Raw genomic sequence first — 21,756 nt, forward strand, 5'->3', positions numbered from 1 at the left:
TGACAGAGATCAGTTCCCCTGCATAAAATAGCTGCTTTGGACGGCTGAGTCTGTGGCATCATACCCTGCTGAGGGCTGCTTCCCTCCTCAAGCCTCGCTGTCCGAAGGCTCCACCTCTAAATCTCCAGGAATTTGCAAGCCTGGAGCTGGCAGCCCTAAGGTGAATTGATCTCTGTAGATGGGAGAGCTGTTGTGATTCCAGGAGTGCTTCCAGTGCTGCTATGAGGACAGAGGAAGCAGGTGGGTGGCTGGGAGCACAACCACTGCTGCTGCGCTGGGTGGGGGAGGAAGCAGGCAGGAGGCTGGGAGAGTGATGGGAGCAGAAAGAAAGAGTGATGGGGTGGGGGGCAGAAAGAGAGAGAAAAAGTGATGAGGTGGGGAGGCATTAAAACAAATAGAACGATGAGGGGGCAGAAAAAGAGAGGAAGTGACATGCATGGAGGAGAGATACAGAGTAAGAAAAGGGGGCAGAAGGGAGAAAGTGTGTGAGAGAGGTTGTGAGAGGGTAGGAAGCAAAGGTGTGAGGAATGGGATAACCATCCTGCAGGTTTCTTATGGGTCTTCACTTGTAGTTATATCTGTTCCAAGACAATATATAGTTTGTGGATTTGATGCCAGGTCCCTGGGTGGTTTAGTTTAGTTTTACAGGTGAGCCCTGTAGGTAGCTGCATGAGAGACAGGTCTCTGTTTGTCTTTAGTAAGCAAAACTTTTTCAAAGGCACACCAAAACTGTCTTGCTTTCTGTCATCAGAGGAACTTTATTATTTGTGCTGCCTGAAATGAGACAGATGGAAGGAACGGAAGTATTCTTTAGGTGAGTTCTATCTTTGAGTAATATGAATCTAGGCCTGGGTGTTATACTGGTGGACTGTTTCTGGAATTGTTTTTTTGAAATTCAGTGTTTTATTGCCTTGTTTTAAAACAACATTACCATTTTAACTCTTGGGGCATTTCTTTCTTCCTTCTCTCCTGCTTTCCGTCTTTGGGTAATATGAATCTAGGCCTGGGTGGAAGACTGTTTCTGGAATGGTTTTTTTGAAATTAAGTGTTTTATTGCCTTGTTTTAAAACAGCATTACCATTTTAACTCTTGGGGCATTTCTTCCTTCTCTCCTGCTTTCCCCATTTAAAATTGGGTTTCTCATTTTCATACAAAGAAGGTCACTCTGGCTTGTAACTTCAGGGACATGTGAGGGGCAATGCCACTCAAAAGTACACCAGGACTCCTCTCTGAATCCCCACCTTTCATCTTTTTAAATAAAGTAAAGCCTCAAGCCTTTTCCCCACAATGTGGAGACAGAAGAGAAAGTGTGTAAGCGATTTTTGATTACACGATTCTCTCTGGAGTGGTGGTGGGGTTGAAATGAGCCTGTGGTGCTCTTGTGCAAAGTCAGCTAACCCCAGACTCACTACGTCTACTTGAATCACATCTGTTCTTAAACCTATTGTCCCTAGTCCTTTCTTTCATGTTCATTTGCCCTGCTTTATTAAGGGTAACAGTGACAAGTGAGAGCAGTGGGCAGAAAAACTGCTTGAGATTAAAATTATTTCTACTGTGGGGAATTGACAAGGTCAATGGTAGGCTGGGGGGAGGAGGAGAAATATGAATGCAGAGCACATCCGCACATATGTGTATACTATTGTGGTACAGTTTGGGTAGTAGTTGAAATTGGGAATTATGCTGCAAGATGAATTTATTAATTCTACTTGACTGGAACCATTGCAAAAACTACTCACAGTGCTTAGAAATCAAAACTATTTTACAGTATACTGTTTTTTTAATGTTACTGCTTTTTAAAATAAGCATCAAGTGTTTTTCCCCCCTCCATGGTTCTCACTGGAAATCCAGTTATTGGGGGCAGTTTATACACTCAGGAAGATCAAGTTGTAAAGTTTTCCCCTGGATTGTATTCTTTTCAGTTACAGTGGTAGAGATGTATGTTTCTACCACGAAGAAAGAAAGAAACAAACACTGTCCACATAAAAAATACTATATCCAGGAAATGCTAGGCTGAATCTTTCTCCTCCATACAATGAGATTTAACGAGAATTACTGTGAATCAGTTGAAACTATACTGGACAGGACTGCCTGCACACCTGGTGGGAATGCGTGAACTGTGTCATGTCTACAAAATAATGTGAAATGGGCTTTGCATGAGCATGATTTGCACTATCCTGCCCCTCAAAATAAAGGAGAAATTTGCACACATCTATGCCAGGCTTAGCCACATCACAAGATCTCTTTGTTTATCTCTGCTGAAAGGACATATTTATGTTAGTGGGATGGGACCTCTTGTTGGAAATACCGTATGTGTGTTGCAAGGTCTAAAATCCAGTCATTATAGGGTTAATGTGTGTTTACCTTGTGTGCTATTGTTTAGACTGACCTGGAAGGGAACCTGGCACAGAGCCAATGGAGACAAAGCCCAGGAAACCGAAGCCTACTTACTAACAATCATTGGTTAATCTATTCAGGTGATTTCCTTCTAGGTGTCAAGAAGAAGAAGAATCTCTATTGTTGTTGACCATGTGGTCAAAGTGTAAAGATGTAGTTTTAGGTGTCTTTGTTGTTTTGTTGATTTCCTGTGAACCCTTCCCTTAGAAATAAAAATTTTTACATAGAAGAAAATGCCTTCTCTCCAGTGAAGCAATGATCCATTCCAATCACTGAATATTTAACTATTTTGCCAAATTTTCCAACACTTCTTTGCTCCCCCCCCAACCTAACATACCGGTACTTCTCTTAACTACTGCTCCGGGGGGGGGGGCAGGGGAGTCCCAGGAACTGCATGAGGGGTGGGGGTCTGAAGCAGAGGGGCAGGAATCAGTGAAAACAGCCCCCATTATGTTGGTGGCAATTTACAGCTCTGGAATCTTAGTTGTTAAGTGGTACATACAATGGAAGCATACAATCATTTGTGAGTCCACTCAACTCTCTATATTAAGGGTAAGAACTGGTCCAGCCCATGCTGTTGTCTATAACATATGTGAGATCATAGTGACAGGGAAGGCTCCAAACAGTTCTTTAGGCATGCCTACTGAATTCCACCCTTGCAGCCATGTCAAATTCTAAGCTGCTTTTGAAAGTCCTATTTGTTTCACAAAACATGTGAGACTATTATTTGAACAATACAAGCCCATATCTCCCTTGGTAAAATGGAAGTAGTTGTATGGATGCTTTGATTCCACATAATTGTGTTATTCTCTGCAGGAAACATCTGGACAGAAAACAGGAATACAAGCTTCGATTTAATTTCTCTTCAGAGTGTTAGTTGATGGCTACTCTTTATTTCTGTGTAGTAGTTTGATTTTCTGCAAATAGCTACACATTTTTGGGGAAAGTCCCCTTTTGAAATGGTCTAAACTCTAAAATATTCATTTGTTTTGTAGGTTGTCTAGCATATGGCTCTTGCTGACCCTGATCATTGTCGTAGGGCATGTCAGTCCAGAGGAAGTCAAAAACAAGACAGAACAGAATCCTGAACAATTTATGAATATCGTAAGTTGAGATGTCAGATAAAAATGAGCAATGTGGTAGTTTTACAGTGCAATCCTGTGTCATGCCTGCTCCGCAGCGGCTGGCTGCTGTGTAACTACAGCAGCACTAGTCCGTTCCCTATGGGCATAAATTACACTGTGCCCGCAGACAGAGGGCAATTCTGCATCTAGCATTTGCTCCACATTTTCTCAACTGGGAGTAAAAAGTGCAGCTCAAAATCATATTCAAGTACCTCAGGGCAGCTGTACTGACTGCAAAGTAACCCATGAACGGCCATAAAATGGCCACAAATCTATGCAGAATGCACCATAAAACCTGATGATCAAAGAAAGTGAAAGCGGCAAGGAGTGTTGAGGCTACAATAAAATCTGATGATCAAAGAAAGTGAAAGCAGCATGCATTGCAGAGGGGAATTTCTGTTCCAATGTGGGTGTTGTAAAACAATGGAGTGCAGCCAGTGCAGAATCAACCAAAGTCGGTGGGTTCACAGTGTTTTCTGAGTGTCACCAGGGAAGCATCCCTAGCAACCACACTGCTGCAGTCAGTGGAGGCATTGTGTGAAGGTGGTGGTACTATGACGGACTGGGCCGCCAGAACCAATCAGGGACCATTTGGCAAGGGGGTGGAGTCCAGTCTCCATCTCAGGCAGGGGGCAGAGAGGGGCAGGCCACAGGAGTTTGGCTTGTTGTCAGCAGCACACACCCCACCGCCTTAAAGAACCAACTCCTGTCAGCAGAACCAGGCACCTGAAGTGGGAAGAGGGATTGAACTGTCTGCCCCACAGGCATCTGCCGCTGCCTCGATACCCACACAGAGCACAGGGTCCCCGAAGAAAAGAAAAGGAAGGATGAGTTGTTGTTTCCACCTTATGCATTTGCTCACTGGAGGGCATGCTTCCCAGCGGCCCAGCCACGTTGCCTAGGGTCGCCAGGCTCCAGGTGGGGCCTGGGGATCTCCCGCTTTTACAACTGATCCCCAGCCGACAGAGATCAGCTCCCCTGGAGAAAATGACTGCTTTGAAGGGTGGACTCTATGGCATTGTACCATGCTGAGCCCCCGCCCCTCCTCAAACCACACCCTCTCCTGGCTCCACCCCCAAAGTCTCCAGGTATTTTCCAACCCAGACTTGGCAACCCTAACATTGCCAAGGGCACTCCCACCCCCCCTGCCAGTGGGAGAGCAGGAGAGGGGGTCACTGGGGTGGGCTCAGATGTGGAGGCATGCAGCACCACCCTCAAATCCCCCAATTGCCTCCTCAATGGAGCAGAGGTGGTCTGGGACTGGAATGACTGTCATTCCTCTATGGGCTTTGTCATTCCTGTCCCAGAGCAATCAGTGCTCAGAGATTGTCATTCCAAATCCATTCTGCATTGAATCATTAATTCCATGAGTAGTAACGTACTGCAGTGGAAACCATGCAAGTCATTTGGCATTCCTGGCTGCCAGTACGCCAATGGGCATACCCCACCCCCAACCCCATCCCTTCCAAAAACATTGAGTCTGCCTGCTGCGTTAGCTCCTCTGTGATCCCCTGCCCCCTCAGTGTTACCTTCACAGATGTCTTCCCCCTGGGTGACAGACTGGGTACTTAGCAGCAGACATGTGGTTTCTACTCCCGTGTGAAGTGAAACTTTAAGGAACATCAAAGAGGTACAAGTAAGAAACGTATTAGGAGGAAACACCTGCATGAAGAAGTATGAAGTTTCAGAGTAATTACTCTTTTCTTGGGGCCAATCTCATATTGTATCCTTGCGCACCTGCCTTTGTTGCCTCATCTGCCTTTGTTGCCTTTGTTGCCTCAAAGGCGGTTGCATAATTTGCTTCATAGGTTGCGCGCGTGGGGTCATTATGAACCCTTGGCTGGAAGAGTAAAACACATGGGGCTCCTACAGACATACGTCTTCATCTGAAACAAGGAAGAGGGAAGCCTATATCTGGAACAGGAATACCCCAGCATGTGAGAGGATGGATCCAGAGAGGAACAGGATCTGAGACATCTTATTTCAAAATCACTCTGATCTCTTTCCATGCTCACTTTTGTCATTTGTGGTACTGATCCCTTTTGAACCACACATACATTCACATACATAGACCTTTATTGGCATAACCACTTTTGAACCATGAAAAAGCCATTTCTTAGTTGTTAACAGATGCAAATATAAATATTACTTCCCATCTGCAGGACTACAGTAAATCAATCTTTCCAGTGTTGTGTATGGGTTAGAGTGTTGGATGAGGTTCTGGGAGACCCAGATTTGGATCCCTGCTCTGTCACAGAAGCTTTCTGGGTGTCCTTTGGCCACTTACACACTCCCAGCCTAACCTTCTTCATAGGGTTGCTGTGAGGATAAAATGGAGGAGAGAAGAACAATGTAAGCTGCTTCAGGTCCCTGTAGGAATGAAAAGGAGGTATAAATGAATAAACAAATGAATCTTAGCCCCATCAGGTCAGCAAGCATTTGGGGGAAGCAGCTTCCAGCCAACTGCTTTAAATGTCTGTTTAAAACATGGAACTAATTTTGTTGTGGTATTCTTACAGAGTGAGAGAATCCAGTACTGGAGATATCCTTCAGAAGAATATGAGGTCCTTACGCACGATGGCTATCTTCTGAGCCTGAACAGAATTCCAGGAGGTGAAAGAAAATTTAGGAACATACAAGACCATTATTTCGGGGGGTGGGGTGGGAAATGAAGCTTTGCTTCCAATCTTATTCTCATAATGAAATACACAGCCAGGTTTGGGTGTTTGCCATGATGTGAATGCAGGCCAAAGACCTACTGGAGTAGGATTTCCAGCCTTCAGGTGGTGCCTGTAAAATCTCCCAGTTTTACAGTTCATCTTCTGGTGACAGAGATCAGATCCCCGGAGAAAATTGTTGCTTTGCCGGGTGGACTCATTGGAATTGTACCCTGCTGAGGTCCCTCCCTTCCCCAAACCCCACACACCCCAGGCTCCACCCCCTCAAATTTCTAGGTATTTCCCAACCCAGAGCTGGCAGCCCTATAACTTAAGCCATGCCCAAGGCCTTGAGGATAGAATTTTGATTCCCCCCCCTCAAGTTTGAACCATAGAGGCACATTTTATTTGCACACTTTTGGGCTCCATAATGCAAATAGATTTTGCAGTTTTGAAAGCAAATTCTGATGCGGTATGCTTTTTGAGAAACACAAGTTGCAGCTCTCCTTAGGCTCATCAGAGTAATTGTGCGGTTATTTGGATTTTGGAAAGTATGTGATTCAGAGTCTCTTTAAAACATTTTTCTAGATCTCTCTCTTTCTCTCTATGTATGTAAAATATTTATTTCCTAAGGCTGGAGGGGGAAAAAGCAACACAAAATATTTAAAACTGCAGAGTAAATTATGCAAAATACGAGACATGACAAATGTTACTGGGCATGTATACAAGTATTTCTTAAGCCATATTGAACATGCCTGGAGAGGTAGCATATAGCTCTAAATCTATATGTAAATAAGAGTGCTCACAGGATGTTATTTATTTATTTGTTGCAATATTTATATCCTGCCTTTCCTCTTGGCTCAAAGTAGCTTACAAGTAGCTATTACAACACGACAGATTAGCACCAGATAACAGCCCTCAGTCAGTGAATGATGTCTGGGCAGCTCTGTGTGTTCGAGGATCTCAGTGTGCAACCTTGAGGAAGGCCAAGGAGAGAATGCAGCTCCTGCAAGTACAAAGGACTGAATAGTCTGGCACGGAGCTTTGCAGTTCCTCATGGGAGCCATCATTTTCACCCCCAAACAGCAGAGAAACTACCGACCCTTGGCATGTCAGCTGGAGCCTCTAGTACTGGGCTTCTTTGCTTCCCTAACATTTATAGGCATCTTTGTTGGCATCTCCTTTTTGCTTTCTTTAATTTTACATAGGTTATTCTGGTGAAGCGTTAGTTTGTCAGTCATAAGAGTGAGTGGCTGATATTTGAAAAATAAAGTTAGTTTGTCAATCATAAGAGTGAGTGGCTGATATTTGAAAAATAAAATAAAAGGGCTACAGCCAAAAGCTACAACACACCTGGGCAGGGACATCCAAGGATCTTTGGCAACCTAGGTGAATAACTTTGCTGTCCCCCTCCGCGGCAGAGAAATTGCTCCCTGCCCTTTCCCCCCACCCTCAGCCCGACTCACTGATGGGGGAGAAAAGGAAGAAGAAGGTCCATTCCTGGCTCCTTCCAACAGAGAGGCATAGGGAAGGAACAGGCTCACCGCAGGGCACCCACTGGGTCTGGGATGCCGCCCAGAGCTGCTGCTTGCCTCAGAAGGTCCAGATGCATGGGCGGGGGGGGGGCAACAGGGCTGCTTTGGGCACCCCTCCACCTCTGGTGCCCTAGGCAATCAGCCAGGTGTGCCTAATGGATGGGCTCACCCAGCACTTGGGATATGTGTGGTTTGTTGGCAGCATAGACTGGGAAAGGAGACAAAGGCATAGAAATGCTCCCAACCAACAGATGCCCTTTTCACCTGTAGTGTCCGCTGACCGGAGGCCAGCGCACACGCCTGAGCTTCAGTCCAGGACAACAATGGGGACTAGGATCCTAGTCCCTCCACTGGGGGAACCAATGGGAACCGTGGCGGGGAATTTCAACACGCCATGGGACCCAGGGGTGGTTCCTTGGCTGTGTATATAGTTGGCCTGCCGGCCGTTTGTCTTTGTTGTGTGATTAATAAAGCAATGACTACGTCGTTGTCTGTCGTCCATCCATGTGGCAACCCACTACTTAACATCACCTCTGGAGAAAAAACCCGCCCCTCTCGGTTAAACAAACAGCTGTTGTGCTCTCTGCAGGTGAAGCCTGTTTAAGAGGTGTCTGCATCCCTTGACCTTCTCAGTTTCGGTGGGTAGAGAATTCTAGACTTGAGGCTGGGTAGAAAATGACACTTCACTGTCCAAAATGGGCAGATCTAGGGTAGTTCTATGATGGAACTCTCTGTTGGTCTTAGAGATCAGTGCAACCTCTAAGGGTTTGTTCTTAGAAAGTGGTGCGGTGCATTCATTAATAACCATAAACAATCAATATATGATGTAAGGGATTTGGGAAAAAAATCCATTCCACATAAATTACCACTTGTTATCTCAACAGCAAGTGAGATTGGTGCAGCCTTAGTTAAATGTGATTGCCATGCTTTGGGTTTCTTTCTGTAAAGGAGGTCTAGATTTTAATAGACAAAGAGAAAAATATATGTGTAAACACATCCATAAAATAAGGAGACACGCTGATGCAACACTCTAAAATGCTCAGTAAGGTAATAACTGTCAACCACAATGACTGATGGTGGAACAACATATTTATATTAAGGCTCATTAGACCTAACAAGTGTAATTTAACATAACGACTGTGCATTGTCTCTGATGGGTGAAAGATGTGTGTCTGTCTCAGGCACAGCAAGCAGCAAGAAGAACCACATACCACTGATGACTCAAAGGCCCATTATGCACACATACCTTACTGCAGATTTTTAGAGCAGTAAGCCTTTAATCTTGACTTTGAATTCTGTGCCCTCTTTATGTACTATTCTTTTTCCTCTGGTGTATTTATTCTGCAGCTACAATTAAGAAAACACACTTTTCTGAATTGGGGTGGAACATGATTTGTGATGTATGGGGGTGGCATCCAGTTTTTTTTTTTAAATTACACAGTTGTCCAATTGCAGCTGTGCATTAGCATCCAGCAAGCACCTTCCATTTAAATCCTCCTGGTTCAGGTTTTGCCCATGCATTTTAGTGTTTGTTCCTTAAATGAAAGGGAACAGAAAGGCAAAGGAGGAAAACCCAATGTTGAAATTGACCAGACTTTTTCTGAAACTGACAAGAACCTGTGAAGCCCCATTTTCAATATGGCCAAGGACTAGGGGATTCTCTGTTGCGTTATTGGCCACTGTTAAAAATGGGAAAGACCAATCTGGCCTGGAGGAAAATTCCTTCCTGACCTCATCGTGGCAATTGGTATCATCCTGGGCATATCCTGGGCATATAAAAGGGCCACAAGAGCTGAGCACTGGCTCATCCCTTCCCATCCTCCCTCTCATGATCTGCCTAAATTCATACTGAGTCACAGAATCATCATTGCTGTCAGATGGCCATCTAGCCTCTGCTTAAAAACCTCCAAAGAAGAAGATCCCACCATGTCCTGAGGAAGCCTGTTCCATGAGGAACCACTCTGTCCGGAAGTCCTTCCTACTGTTTAGCTGAAAACTCTTTTGATTTGATTTCAACCCAGTGGTCATGGTCTGACCTTCTGGGGCAACAGAAATCAACTCTGTTCCATCCTCTATCTGACAGCTCTTCATATACTTGAAGATGGCTATCATATCACCTCTCAATTATCTCCTCTCCAGACAACACATACCCATCTCCTTCAACCTTGCCTCATAGGATTTCCTAGCTGGACATCCAGACCCAGCATGCTAACCACTGATTCATGCTAAAGAAGTTTTTGTGTGCTTTATTATTGACTTTTTAATTTTAGAAGTCTTTATATCTTCAGGCTCAAAATCTGCTGTACTGCTGGCCCATTGTTTGGATATGGAGGGCAGTGTCTGGGTAGCAAACCTGCCCCATAATAGCCTGGGCTTCATTCTAGCAGATGCTGGATATGATGTGTGGATTGGAAATAACAGAGGAAACTCCTGGTCTAGAAGACACAAATTCTTGACAATTGACCAAGATGAATTCTGGAATTTCAGGTAAGTTCATTTGATATGCAATCATTAAAAATGTGACATTCAAGGAGCCTTTTGCCTTCCACTTTCATGGAATTTAAAATATGTTTTGTTTATAGAATTTACTCTCATTTGGATACCTTTGTAGCTGAAACATAGGTGTATGACATCCATATGACTGAAGTGTAGGGCAATTAATTGTAGCAGAAGTGTAGGTTTATGCCACATGCCATCAAGTTTAATCATTTAAATGGCTCTCAGTGGGTTGACTCCAGAGTAAATTTCCCATTAAGATAAGAGAACTTCCCCCTCCCCCCTCCCAGTGCACCCCACTGATCTCCATAAAATTCTGCTTCTGGTGGACTGGGTACTCTGAGAAATGACATGAAGGGGCTCTGCAATGGGAAGGAGGAACTGGTGCAGGCCTGTAGCTACAGTGGGGCATTTCAGGGCACTGCCTCTTAATTAAAAGCCCTGCCCCACAAACAGCCATGCCAGAAACCTTCTTTTTGAGGAGAGACCTCTGCTGCCTACTTGTGGCAGCAGCCAGGGTGAGAGCTCCTCGGCTTGCCCTCAGGCTTCACTCTCCCTCCCACTGTGGAACTGGGGTGGGGGCATCATGGGACCCGGGGAAATAAACACCTCAGAAGGCATTTAAATGCCTTTTGAGTTCCCTTCCACAGGGCAAGAAAGCTTAGAAGGGCACTCAAGAGAGGTACTTTCAAGGCATTTAAATGCCTTCCGAAGGCAATTAAATGTCCTCTGACCTGTTTTTTTCCTAGGAACTGATGAGGTCGCTGCCCTGTTCCTTGAAAGGAAGGGCTAGAAACTGGCTTAGGGCCTCTGCCTTTGAAGACAGGCATTCAGATTAATTTAATTAACTGTATTTTAACTGTGCCCTTAAAAATTTAAATGCCCCTGAACAAAAAAATCCTGGCTACAGGCCTGAATTGGTGGAAATTGCTAATTTAGTCTGGATTCAACCTGTAAAATAATTTACAACTCTGTAAAAAAGTCGGGCTGAAAATGGTTCTGTATTTCTATGTTCCTGGCTTTATCCTTATAAATATGCAGATCCAATGTGGATGAGTGAAATCTTCACCTCTAATTGCTAATCAGGCTTCCCAAGTACTTACCGTGATTCAGCGGGGGACACAGACATCCTCACAGGATCATTCCTGCGGGGACAACAGACACGCCGCACCATGCCGTCGCCAGGAAGTGACGCCGGGCGACACTCTGGTAATGGGGCTGGAAACTCAATGGTACCATCGAGTTTTCAGTCCCATTGCCAGAGCGTCGCCCAGCATCACTTCCTGGTGACGGCATGGTGTGTTACAGGGAGGAATGGTCCAGCTGGGGAGCATGTTTCCCCCGCCGGATCACGGTAAGTACTTGGGAACCCTATTGCTAATACAAATATCAGGTTGTTGCTATCATCATCAGAGCATTGCAAAATACATTCAAGCTATACCAAGCAAAAGAAAACAACCAGTTCTTAACATTGTGATTAGAGAATAAGAGTTGATTGGGTTTATAGGATCTTTTTGGTGGAGTAGCAGGGCATAGTCTAAAGTTAGGTGGTGCTTCAGCCTCCATGATGCTAATTAAATTTGTAGTTGGCCAGTGTTTTGATGAGAGAATGCCCAGGAACTCTGTGAATAAACCATGTCAAGGAGCATTCATAGCTGTAATGAAGGATTGGTTCTCATGAAATTTGAGATAAAATAATCATAAGTACTACAAGAGGCAGAATGCAGCCGGTGCTTGTTAGTAAACACGCTATTCAACTGAATATATTCTGTATGGCATCAGTATGAGGACAGCTTTCAAGTTGTCCATTGGCTGAATGACCTCTCTGTCACCCATGTAAATGGGAGTGATTCCTAAATGATATTGGTTTGGATCCAAACTACTTTTCTACTATTGAAAAAGAGCAGATGCAGTTTGTGGTCTTAGGGACAAGGGAGGGAGTGGGGGGGAAAGGGGTGAATAAAAAAGCAGACACACCGACTGAAGAGAAGAAACAAGCCACAGCTTTTATTGAACACACACAGGAGCATTGGCATAGCATAAGACATGAATCTAGCACTGGGTGACCTGCCTGTGAGCCAAAGGCACCAAATATCCCCCAGACCACCTGCTGGGGGAGTGCCATAGGACGGTAAGTCCTGGGATCCACATGAGTACAAGTCACTGTGTGTTTCCCTTGCATCTGAAGGTGAGAACCAGGTGACAGCCCAAGCTGGGCATATCACTGAATGGCCTCCCAAGACCCCTAATGAAGATCTACAAACTAAGGGAGGCAAACCTGCAGGTTCAACCTCCCCCCAAAATGGGTTCAAGCCCAATGTACAAAGCGACATAAGAGATGGGTGACTTCCCAACTCCAGCCAAAGCTCCTATGACTGTATCCAAGAAAGCAGGCCACCATAGATGCTGTGAAGCCAAATATCCTGACCCCATTGACAGGTGCACATTGTCTGCCTGAAAAAGAGCTGCCTGTCAGAAGGAAATGTTCAGATGCTTTATGCTGGACCCATCATCCACCTCTACTAGCTGCCCGGCTGCCCTGCTCAGGTTCTGCCTTGCAACATTGACCTTGTTCAGGGAGATGGCCCCATGCCAATTGTCCCACTCCAGCAGCTCCAACTAGAAGAGTCATATGTCTGGGTGGGAAGCAGGAGACCAACAACAGTAAATCCATATCCTGAGCCAATAAGAGATTCACTCCTTTCCTGCTGGTGAGGTCATTTTTACCTAACTGGATGACCAAGACATCTGGAGGAACATGATGCATGATGTGATGCATGACAGTTGATACCAAAGCTTTTCAGCCCATTCCCCTGCACCCGATCCATGAGATAGTGAGCCAGTCCTCTAGCCTGAAGGTGTCCCCCATCCAGATGAAGCTGCATAGATCCTGGCCCTATGTACAACATTGGGGCCCACAGTCCAAACCAACCTGTGTTGCACTGCTGGAACTAAAAGAAAGGACATTAGGAGATGGGCCTGAAGGAGGGGCAAATGTAGGCCTTGAAGACAGAGGACCAACAACAACCAAAGGCCTGTATGCGAGCAGGAGGGAGACCTCAGTGTGGATCTCCCTCAGTAGAGAGGACAGCAAGAATAACTGGCTGCCTGCCAAAAGGTGCTGCTCCACTCCTGCGCTGGAAAAAAGCCCCAAGACACAGCCTGCTTGTTCACATCCCCCACTAGTGACCCTTATGAGGTGAGTGCCATGCTATGGCAAAAGATAGGAAGCCAACCACAAAGTGGCCCACATGCTTTGCCTGTGTGTAGGAAGGTGACCCAAAACCCATAGCAGACCCAAATGTCCTGAAAGAAAGGCCAGGCATGAGGAACTGCACCCCTACACTCCTGGTGTAGTCCCAGAACATAGACGGAGCATGATTTGTAGTGGGGGAGGGCACAAGAATGGCTTGTGGAGGGAGTGACTTAGCTGGAGGGATTGATTCAGCCAAGGAATGGGATTTTAACAGAGGCCTCCGCTGGATTGCTGCAATCTTTATGGGTTGCTGCTGAGGTCAAAGGCCACCACTGGGTCCACTTCAAAAGCCATGCTGCCACTGAAGTTTCTGCTACTGAAGATGGATGTTGAAGTTCTGTTCCCACCTGTCAGGTCCCTATGACCTTGGGGTTCGCTTATGTAGATAAATGCAGTCACTCAGCAAAATAGATTCTGAAGACCAGGTTTAAAAAAGAGAACTACTGGATTTAATTGAAAAAAATTAGCTGTAGTAAACAAGCAGGAAACATCCAATCATAACAAGCAACGGCAAACAAACAATAAAAAGCCAGGTAACAGGCCCAATGAAAACAATAACTCACTTCTGTGAGGCCAATTCCTTAAAACAGTCCAATATCAGGTAGGAAAAACTGGATCATTTCAGCCCAGAGTGTAGCCGGCCCCACCCTGTGAAGCCTAATGAGAGAGTGCCTCGCCACCGTAGCTCCTTCTACTTAGGTCCATTCCTCTGTTGTCCGGCCGCCAGCTGATAAGAATTCAACTCCCTAATTAACCCTTCTGGCTTGCAAAAAGATTAGGGAGGTTTACAAGGATGATTCTCCTCCATAATAAAATCTCACAGCTGAATATAGTGAACATGCAAGGCTAAGTCCTACAACCTCTGTTCCTTACACCACCACTGAAGCTGGAGTCAGGAAGCCAAACTTCTTCCCCACAACGATCGACAATCTTCAGTTCAGGAGAAGCCGGAGCCAACTGACCGAGCAGCCCTAGCTGAGCTGCTTATATCTGGATGGGACAGATCAGAGTGAAGACTCTTGCTCCTAGGTCCTCCTGGAAGCCCTGCCCTACCCTGACTGGCTCAGGTACCTGATTGGCTGTCCCAAGCTGCCTCCAAGGCCAACTCCTGTGGCTACTTTATGACAGCAAAAGCAAGCAAGCAAACAAACAAACAAAAACTACTGTGAAATACAGTGCTATTACAATAAAGGCAAAAGTGAAAATGATTGCATAGACTCAAAGTGTTACTGTAATGTATTAGTTATTTTCAATATTCCGTATGAGACATTCAGTACAAAACTGTAGTTATTTCCATCCAGTATCAAAATGGCATACAGAAAACCCTCACAAGGGAAAAGTCCAAGGAAAATTTATAAGTAGAATTAATCAAAATCTGTGCAGTGTCCAAAGCACAAATGAGACGGGGCTTCCAGTTGACTCCCACGTTTCGGTGATCCGGACCCTTCTTCAGTAAAGGAAACTGGCACAGCACCCAACAAACAGTCAAGGTCAAGTACTTTCTCCTGTCTAAAATGTATAATTCACTCTTGTCACTGACAAGAGAGATTGTGAGTGCATGTCGACATAGAAAAGTGTGGCTGCTATATGGCCACCGTGAACCTTCTGTCCTTTCCCCCAGCTCTGTGGCTGCAAAAATAGACTTATCTGGGCCTGCAGTACCTTGTGACCACAAAAAAGGTGGTACTGGGGATCATGGGTCCTGCAGGCACAAAAGCCATGTAGGATGAGGGCCGTAGGAGCACTGGGTGCAATTGAATAAAAAAGCTTGCTGGATCCAACCCATTCCGATTTTTATTCTCCTTGTACTGTCAGCTGTTTGACATTCATATTACAGCCACCTGTCTTCCTGATGCTCTTCCAGTGTCTACATTAAACACTGGTATGAAAGAAGACTCAGCACCTTCAGGCAGTTGCTTTCCTTTTTTAAGACTAGGGTTGCTATGCAGAGGCAGGCAAACCACCTCTGTTTGTCTCTTGCCTTGAAAACTCTGCCAAATCATCATAACTTCACTGTGATTTGACAGCACTTTCCACCACCACTGGGGTTGTGTGCATGCCTATGTGTGAAGGACTGAAACTTGGGCCCAATCTGCATCTAGCATTTGCTCCTCTGTTTACCAAACCCACACTGGAACAAAAAAAGATGAGGCTCAAAACCACATTCAAATACCCTGGGCCAATGCTGTACTGACTGTAGTGTCACCCTTGAACGGCCATAAAACAGCCATAAATCTATGCAGATGGCTACCATAAAACCGAGAGATCAACCAAAGTGAAAGCAGCATGCAGTCTGGACACTGTCATAAAATCCGACAATCAATCAAAGTGAAAGTGGCATGCAATGTAGAGAGGAATTTCTGTTCCATCATAGGTTTGATAAAACTGCTAGATGCAGTTTGGGCCTTGCAGTCAGCTCACCACCACTAACTCACCTGCTTCCTGAACAGTCTAGAAAAAATTTATGATTGTACAGATTGGTGCTTTCTAGTCCAGAAATAACCTATTTATTCAAGGGAGGAAATCCGTAAGATGCTTTCCAGTGACCTTCATCTAGGCATGGTCATCACAAAAGCAGAAAGGGAGGTCAAGCAAATGGTAGCCCAGTTAAAGTGTTCCTTTTACTGAATCCTTGATCTGCTTGGTTTTAGACTGAAGCCAGTTGGCCTAGCTGTTCTTCTACCTTACTGTAAATTTTTAAGTGCTTGAAGACTGTTAAATATGTATGTTAATGCTTTCCAGGTTCAGATCCAGTGCAAATGAACAAAGCTTATGTATACATTTGTGTTTCTGCTTTTCAGTTTTCATGAAATGGGCATATTTGACCTTTCTGCCATCGTAAACTTTATTCTACAGAAAACTGGACAACAGCAAATCTATTATATTGGCCATTCTCAGGGAAGCAGTATAGGTATGGTATCAAGGTATTAAGGCTAAGTATAGGTATGGTATTAAGGCTGGTATTCACTTATATGAAAAAGAGAGGTTTTATTGGCTTTTGGAGGGTCTTTGCTGTCATAGCTCAGAGACAGTGAAAAAACAGAGGACGTTTTGTGTGGTGCATTGTGCTCCAAATACCCAGATCACTGGGAAATGCAGGGCTATCTTTGGGCAGGAACGCACAGGAACGGAGTTCCGGCTGGCTTCAGAGTTGGCCACGCCCACTACAGCCAAAACCTCTGCGTGCATAACTACAGAGGGAAGGCCTGGAGAGCAACTCCCCCCGGCGACTCCAAGGCAGGCAGGCCAGGGGGCCCCCTGGAAGGATTAGGGAGGCATTTAATATGCCTCCCCATGCCTTCCCCGGCCTGTCCAAGGGTCGCCTTGCCCAGGCGCCCCGCAGCCGCAGGGCACCCGGGCAAGCCAAGGGAAGGCATGGGGTTGTGGTCCAATATGCTAATGAGCTGCACTGTCAAGGGTGTGGCCTAATACACTAACAAGTTCCTACTGTTGGGTGTGGCCTATTATGCTAATGAATTCCTGACTTTTTCTACAAAAAAAGTTCTGGGGAAATGGAATGACGATGCAGAATGCATGGGCCAGCTCAGCTGTTGTTGGTTTCAGCCAATAGATGGAGACGAACCTCTAGAGTGATCCTCTCATCACAGTCACACAGTTTTTCTCTATAACCCCCATAGAACTGTCTGTTTTAGACAGCGGAGGGGCAAGTTACACATTACTATTTTTAAGGACTTGTATCTAGGTTCCCTGGACCCAACTAGTGTTCCCCACAGCCTCACAGCAGCTGCAAGGAAAAGCTTCTAAAAAGAAAAGGAAAGCCCAAATGGACTTGGAATGACGCCACAGGGGGAGGAAGGGCTCCTGCCTCCCCCCAAGCTGTTTTTCCACATGAAAACCACATTGGAGTGCAGCTGGGGTGGAATTATTTCCCTTGTTTTGCTGCTCCATGTGGAGTATCTGTGCACCTGGAGCAGCAAAATTGGGGAAATAACTCCCTCCAGCATGGTTTTTGTATGGGAAAATGGCTGGGGGGGGGGACAGGTGCCGCAGCATCATTACAAGCCTATCTGGCCTCTCCTTTTTTAAAAAGTAGCTGTTCCCTTGTTGGGCTTCTCTCTCTCTCTCTCTGTTGGCCCAAACACCACTCACTTTGCTATAGAGGGATCTTTTCCTATCTCCCTGCATGTATAACGGATTTTGTCTTTTAACACAAGGAAGAGTCAGACACAATCTCTATAATTAAAGAGTTTTATTTTAAACATGACAGGGCTTCTTCTGCCTGACAGAGGGGCCAGTGTGCCAGCCCCTCTGACAGGCAGAAGCGCCTGGGATCTACTCCTCCCCCCTCCTTTCCCATCGCCTCACCTCCAAGCGGGATGAAGGGAAAGGGGGAGGGGGAGAAAGGGAACCCAGCAGAAGCTTCTGCATGACAGCGGGGCCAGTTCTGGCCCTGCTGTCAGGCAGAAACATCTGAAGGGAGCGTGCCACCTCTGCAGAGTGGCTCCAAAGACTGAGGGGGTTTAAAGTTTAAATCCCCCCTCTCTGGAGTTGCACGCAGTGGTTGCACACTCCCTTCATTGAAGGGAAGGCAATTTGCCTTCCCTTCAATTATGGGAGCCTGCCGCCACCACCCCCCCCGCAACTGGGGAGGATCATTATACCCTATGGAGACACTATGGAGACAGTCCCGGATCTAGTCCGTTATCTTCCTCAACTAAGAATGTTTTCTCATGAAAATGTTTTTGGCTGATAAGATCAAAATATTTCGGCGATTTGAATATGACTGAATGACTAACAACAACAACAACAATGTTTTTAATTTCAGAGTTTTTGTAGAAATATCTGTCTTGTTTGATTATGGATCCAACTATCCACAAACTTGGCCATGTCAAGAATTAAATAGATTTATTATGATTGATTTATACTTTGATTTTGTCAGCCAAAAACATCTTCCTGAGAAAACATTGTTAGCTGTGGAAGATTTGGACCAGCAGGGAAGTACCTAGCCAACTGCTGTCCATCATCGATGGCGGCTGAAAATACGTTGGGTCAACCCTCACCCATAATAGAAGCAGCACCTGTAGCTATATGAAAGGAATTCTCTCAATGCCTCTCCATTGCTTGTCAACCACAGCAGTATTTCCAGCCTTCAAGTATTTGTTTCTGTCAGTAAAATGAAGGGGGAGAGAGCATGTCAGGCCTGACAGCAGCCACTGGACAACTTGACACCATGCAACTTGCATAACTCATGCAGGCCCAGCTGCTTGCTACTGCTCAACAGCCGCTGCCATAATGTTGTGTAGTGGTTAGCGTTCCAGACAAGGATTTGGGAGACCCAGGTTTGAATCTGAGTTGGGAAATACCTGGAGAATTTTGGGGTGGAGCCTGAGCGGTGGGTGTTGCCTTCTGACACACTTCCGGTGATGTCAGGAGCTGTGGCATTTGCAAATAAGTCATGCTAATGAGTTATGCTAATGAGCTCCTGTACTTTTTCTACAAAATGACCCCTGAACGCAGTAACATGTAGTTTGGCCCTGAGGCAAGAAAAATTGGCATGCTTTCTGGGGGGTGTTTGTGTGCCTATATTCTAGCTGCCTTCACAGTTAACAGACTAGTAAAAAAAATCTGAATGCTTGTATAATTTAAGTTGCTGCTCCAGACCAACTTTCAAGGATGGTGTGAAGCTGACAAAAAGGAAACAGTGGGAAGATGTTATCATTACATTCCCATAATTCTCTGTGTGAGCAAATATGAGGAAAGTAATAGTTTGAGCTGGAACAAAGCCTGTCTAACATGGAGAATAATACACAACTTTCTCTAAGCTTTACTAGTATAGTGATTAAGATTTTACAATAATAATATAAAAGGATTATAAGGCAATAAAAGGCAACATCTTCCAGGTTTTCCAATGAATACCCTGTGGCCTTCATTCTCATATTTCATTCCATGATGCTTAGATACTTTCTAGAATTTTAAGGAGCTGCAGAAATTTTACTGAAGGAAAAGGAAGGTCTCATTTGCCACTGGTGGAAATTTAGGGTGCGTGGGTTGAGGTCGGTTAAAAACAGCTGTCATTCATTGTCAAATGTTTTCTACACAAATTGGCACAGGTTTCAACTATGAGGTAAGCATAGGGTCTGTTACTTGAAATGAGTGTTTGAAGTGGGAAAGCACTCTTCAAATGCTGTCAGACTGTGTCTGTTTTGACACATTGCCATATAAATTAGTATTGTTATTCATATATTCTATAATGAAAAAAACAAACAACAACACCCCCCCCAACACTATATTTGAGTTTGGGGCAGTTGAATACTAAGATCTGTGTCTGCAGTGGTTAAAATTAGGTCAGTTATGAGGACAGGGATCCTGTCAAAGCACTTCAGCATTGTATTCCACTCCCCCCCCAATTATAATTCTTCAGAAATTAAAAAAAAAATCTTTGAACTTTTGCACTTACTAAGGAGAATTTATACATTTTTTGGCCTGTAAATGTTGCACTTTAAAAAAATTAAGTGACACTAAATGGATTGTCTATTTTTTTCTAGGCTTTGTGGCATTTTCTGAATTGCCTCAACTGGCTGAAAAAATAAATATTTTTTTTGCCTTGGCACCCTCCTATAATTTGCTAGGCAATATAAGTCCTCCAATGCAGCTACTACATTTGCCAGATATATTGATAAAGGTATGTGTACAATATTTTCTCAGTCACATAAAGTTGTACGAATTTCCAGTTTTTTTCTTGCTAAAGCAGCTAGGGAAAGTGGAAGGTCATAGGAAAAAGCTACAGCAACATGTTGGAAAAAAAAGGGAACATTCATTTGATGTTTTGAAGTGAGCTAACATGTAATCCCAATACACCCTATTATGCAAGAGATGCATACCTTGTTTGATCTATTTCTACCTTTTTTTCCTTCTAATGAACATATAGAGCCCTGAAGAAGTAAGCTTGTTCTCTTTGTGCCACTATCTGGCAGCTTGATATGAGTAATGTAAGGGTGTGCTCTGAGCAATCCCCATTCCCAACATTCAAGTACTGAGGGCATCTCCTGTTTGCAATAAGCCATGTTTTCTCAATCAAGCATTCAAATGTATTGGATTGGGGCAAAAAAAAGGTTATATTTTGTTGAGCATGGAGTCAGAATATGGTCTCTTTTGCATGGGGTTACACTCCTTCTGAAAACCATGTTTATGTTAAGCCAATGTTGGATGAGGTCAATGGCCCACCTAGTCCAACACTCTATCACACAGTGACCAAAAATACCAGGTACCATCAGGAGGTCCATCAATGGGGCCAAGACACTAGAAGCTCTCCCACTGCCCCCCCCCAGCACCAAGAATACAGAGCATCACTTGCCCCAGAGTTCCTATCTATACCTTGTGGCTAATAGCCACTGATGGACCTCTATGTTTATCTAATTCCCTCTTGAAGCTGCCCATGCTTGTAGCCGCCACCACCTCCTGTGGCAGTGAATTCCATGTCTTAATCACTCTTTGGATGAAGAAGTACTTCCTTTTATCTGTTCTAACCCGACTTGTCAGCAATTTCATTGAGTGCCCACAAGTACTTGTATTGTGAGAAAGGGAGAAAAGTACTTCTTTTTCTACCTGCTCTATCCTATGCATAACCTTATAAACCTCGATCATGTCACCCCTCAGCCATTGTTTCTCCAAGCTAAAGAGCCCCAAGTGTTTTAACCTTTCTTCATAGGGAAAGTGTTCCAATCCTTTTATCATTCTAGTTGCCCTTTTCTGCACTTTTCCCAATGCTATAATTTTTTTCCCCAGGTGTGGTACACAGTATTCCAAATGAGATTGGACCATTGATTTACATAGGGGATTTTGATACTGGCTGATTTATTATCAGTTTCCTTCCTAATAATCCCCAGTATAGCATCGGCCTTTTTTATTGCAGTCACACACTGTCTTGACATTTTCAGTGCATTATTTACTATGACTCCAAGATCTCTCTCTTGGTCAGTCTCTGCCCCATCAACGTGTATTTATAGTTAGGGTTTTTGGCTCCAATGTGCATCACTTTGCACTTGGCCACATCAAACCCCATTTGCCATGTTGATGCCCACTCACTCATCCTCGACAGATCCCTTTTGAGTGCCTCACAATCCTCCCTGGTTTTCACCACCCTGAACAATTTCATGCCATTTACAAATTTAGCCACTTCACTGCTTACTCCCAACTCCAAATCATTAATGAACAAGTTAAAAAGCATTGGACTCAGTACTGATCCCTGTGGTACCCCACTGCTTACCACCCTCCACTGAGAAAATTGCCTATTGTTGGATCCCCAAGCATCGAGAATAAATCCACGTTTTAAG

At 44.7% G+C, this 21,756-nt stretch overlaps 1 protein-coding gene across 2 annotated transcripts in view; it reads left to right on the forward strand.

Moving 5' to 3' along the window:
- Positions 1-757: 757 nt before the first annotated feature.
- Positions 758-21,756, forward strand: part of LOC107121649 (lipase member M-like) — a 34,274-nt gene continuing 13,275 nt past the window's right edge. For both annotated transcript variants that reach the window (XM_015424611.1, XM_015424612.1), the window contains exons 1-6: positions 758-814; positions 3,390-3,498; positions 6,038-6,131; positions 9,999-10,197; positions 16,264-16,373; positions 19,969-20,105. In XM_015424611.1, coding sequence (XP_015280097.1) covers positions 780-814; positions 3,390-3,498; positions 6,038-6,131; positions 9,999-10,197; positions 16,264-16,373; positions 19,969-20,105 — 684 coding nt within the window. In that variant the 5' untranslated portion in view covers positions 758-779. The remainder of the gene's footprint in view (positions 815-3,389; positions 3,499-6,037; positions 6,132-9,998; positions 10,198-16,263; positions 16,374-19,968; positions 20,106-21,756) is intronic.

This window comes from Gekko japonicus, unplaced genomic scaffold (assembly GCF_001447785.1).
Source record: "Gekko japonicus isolate JY-2015 unplaced genomic scaffold, Gekko_japonicus_V1.1 scaffold422, whole genome shotgun sequence".
Classification (NCBI taxonomy): domain Eukaryota; kingdom Metazoa; phylum Chordata; class Lepidosauria; order Squamata; family Gekkonidae; genus Gekko; species Gekko japonicus.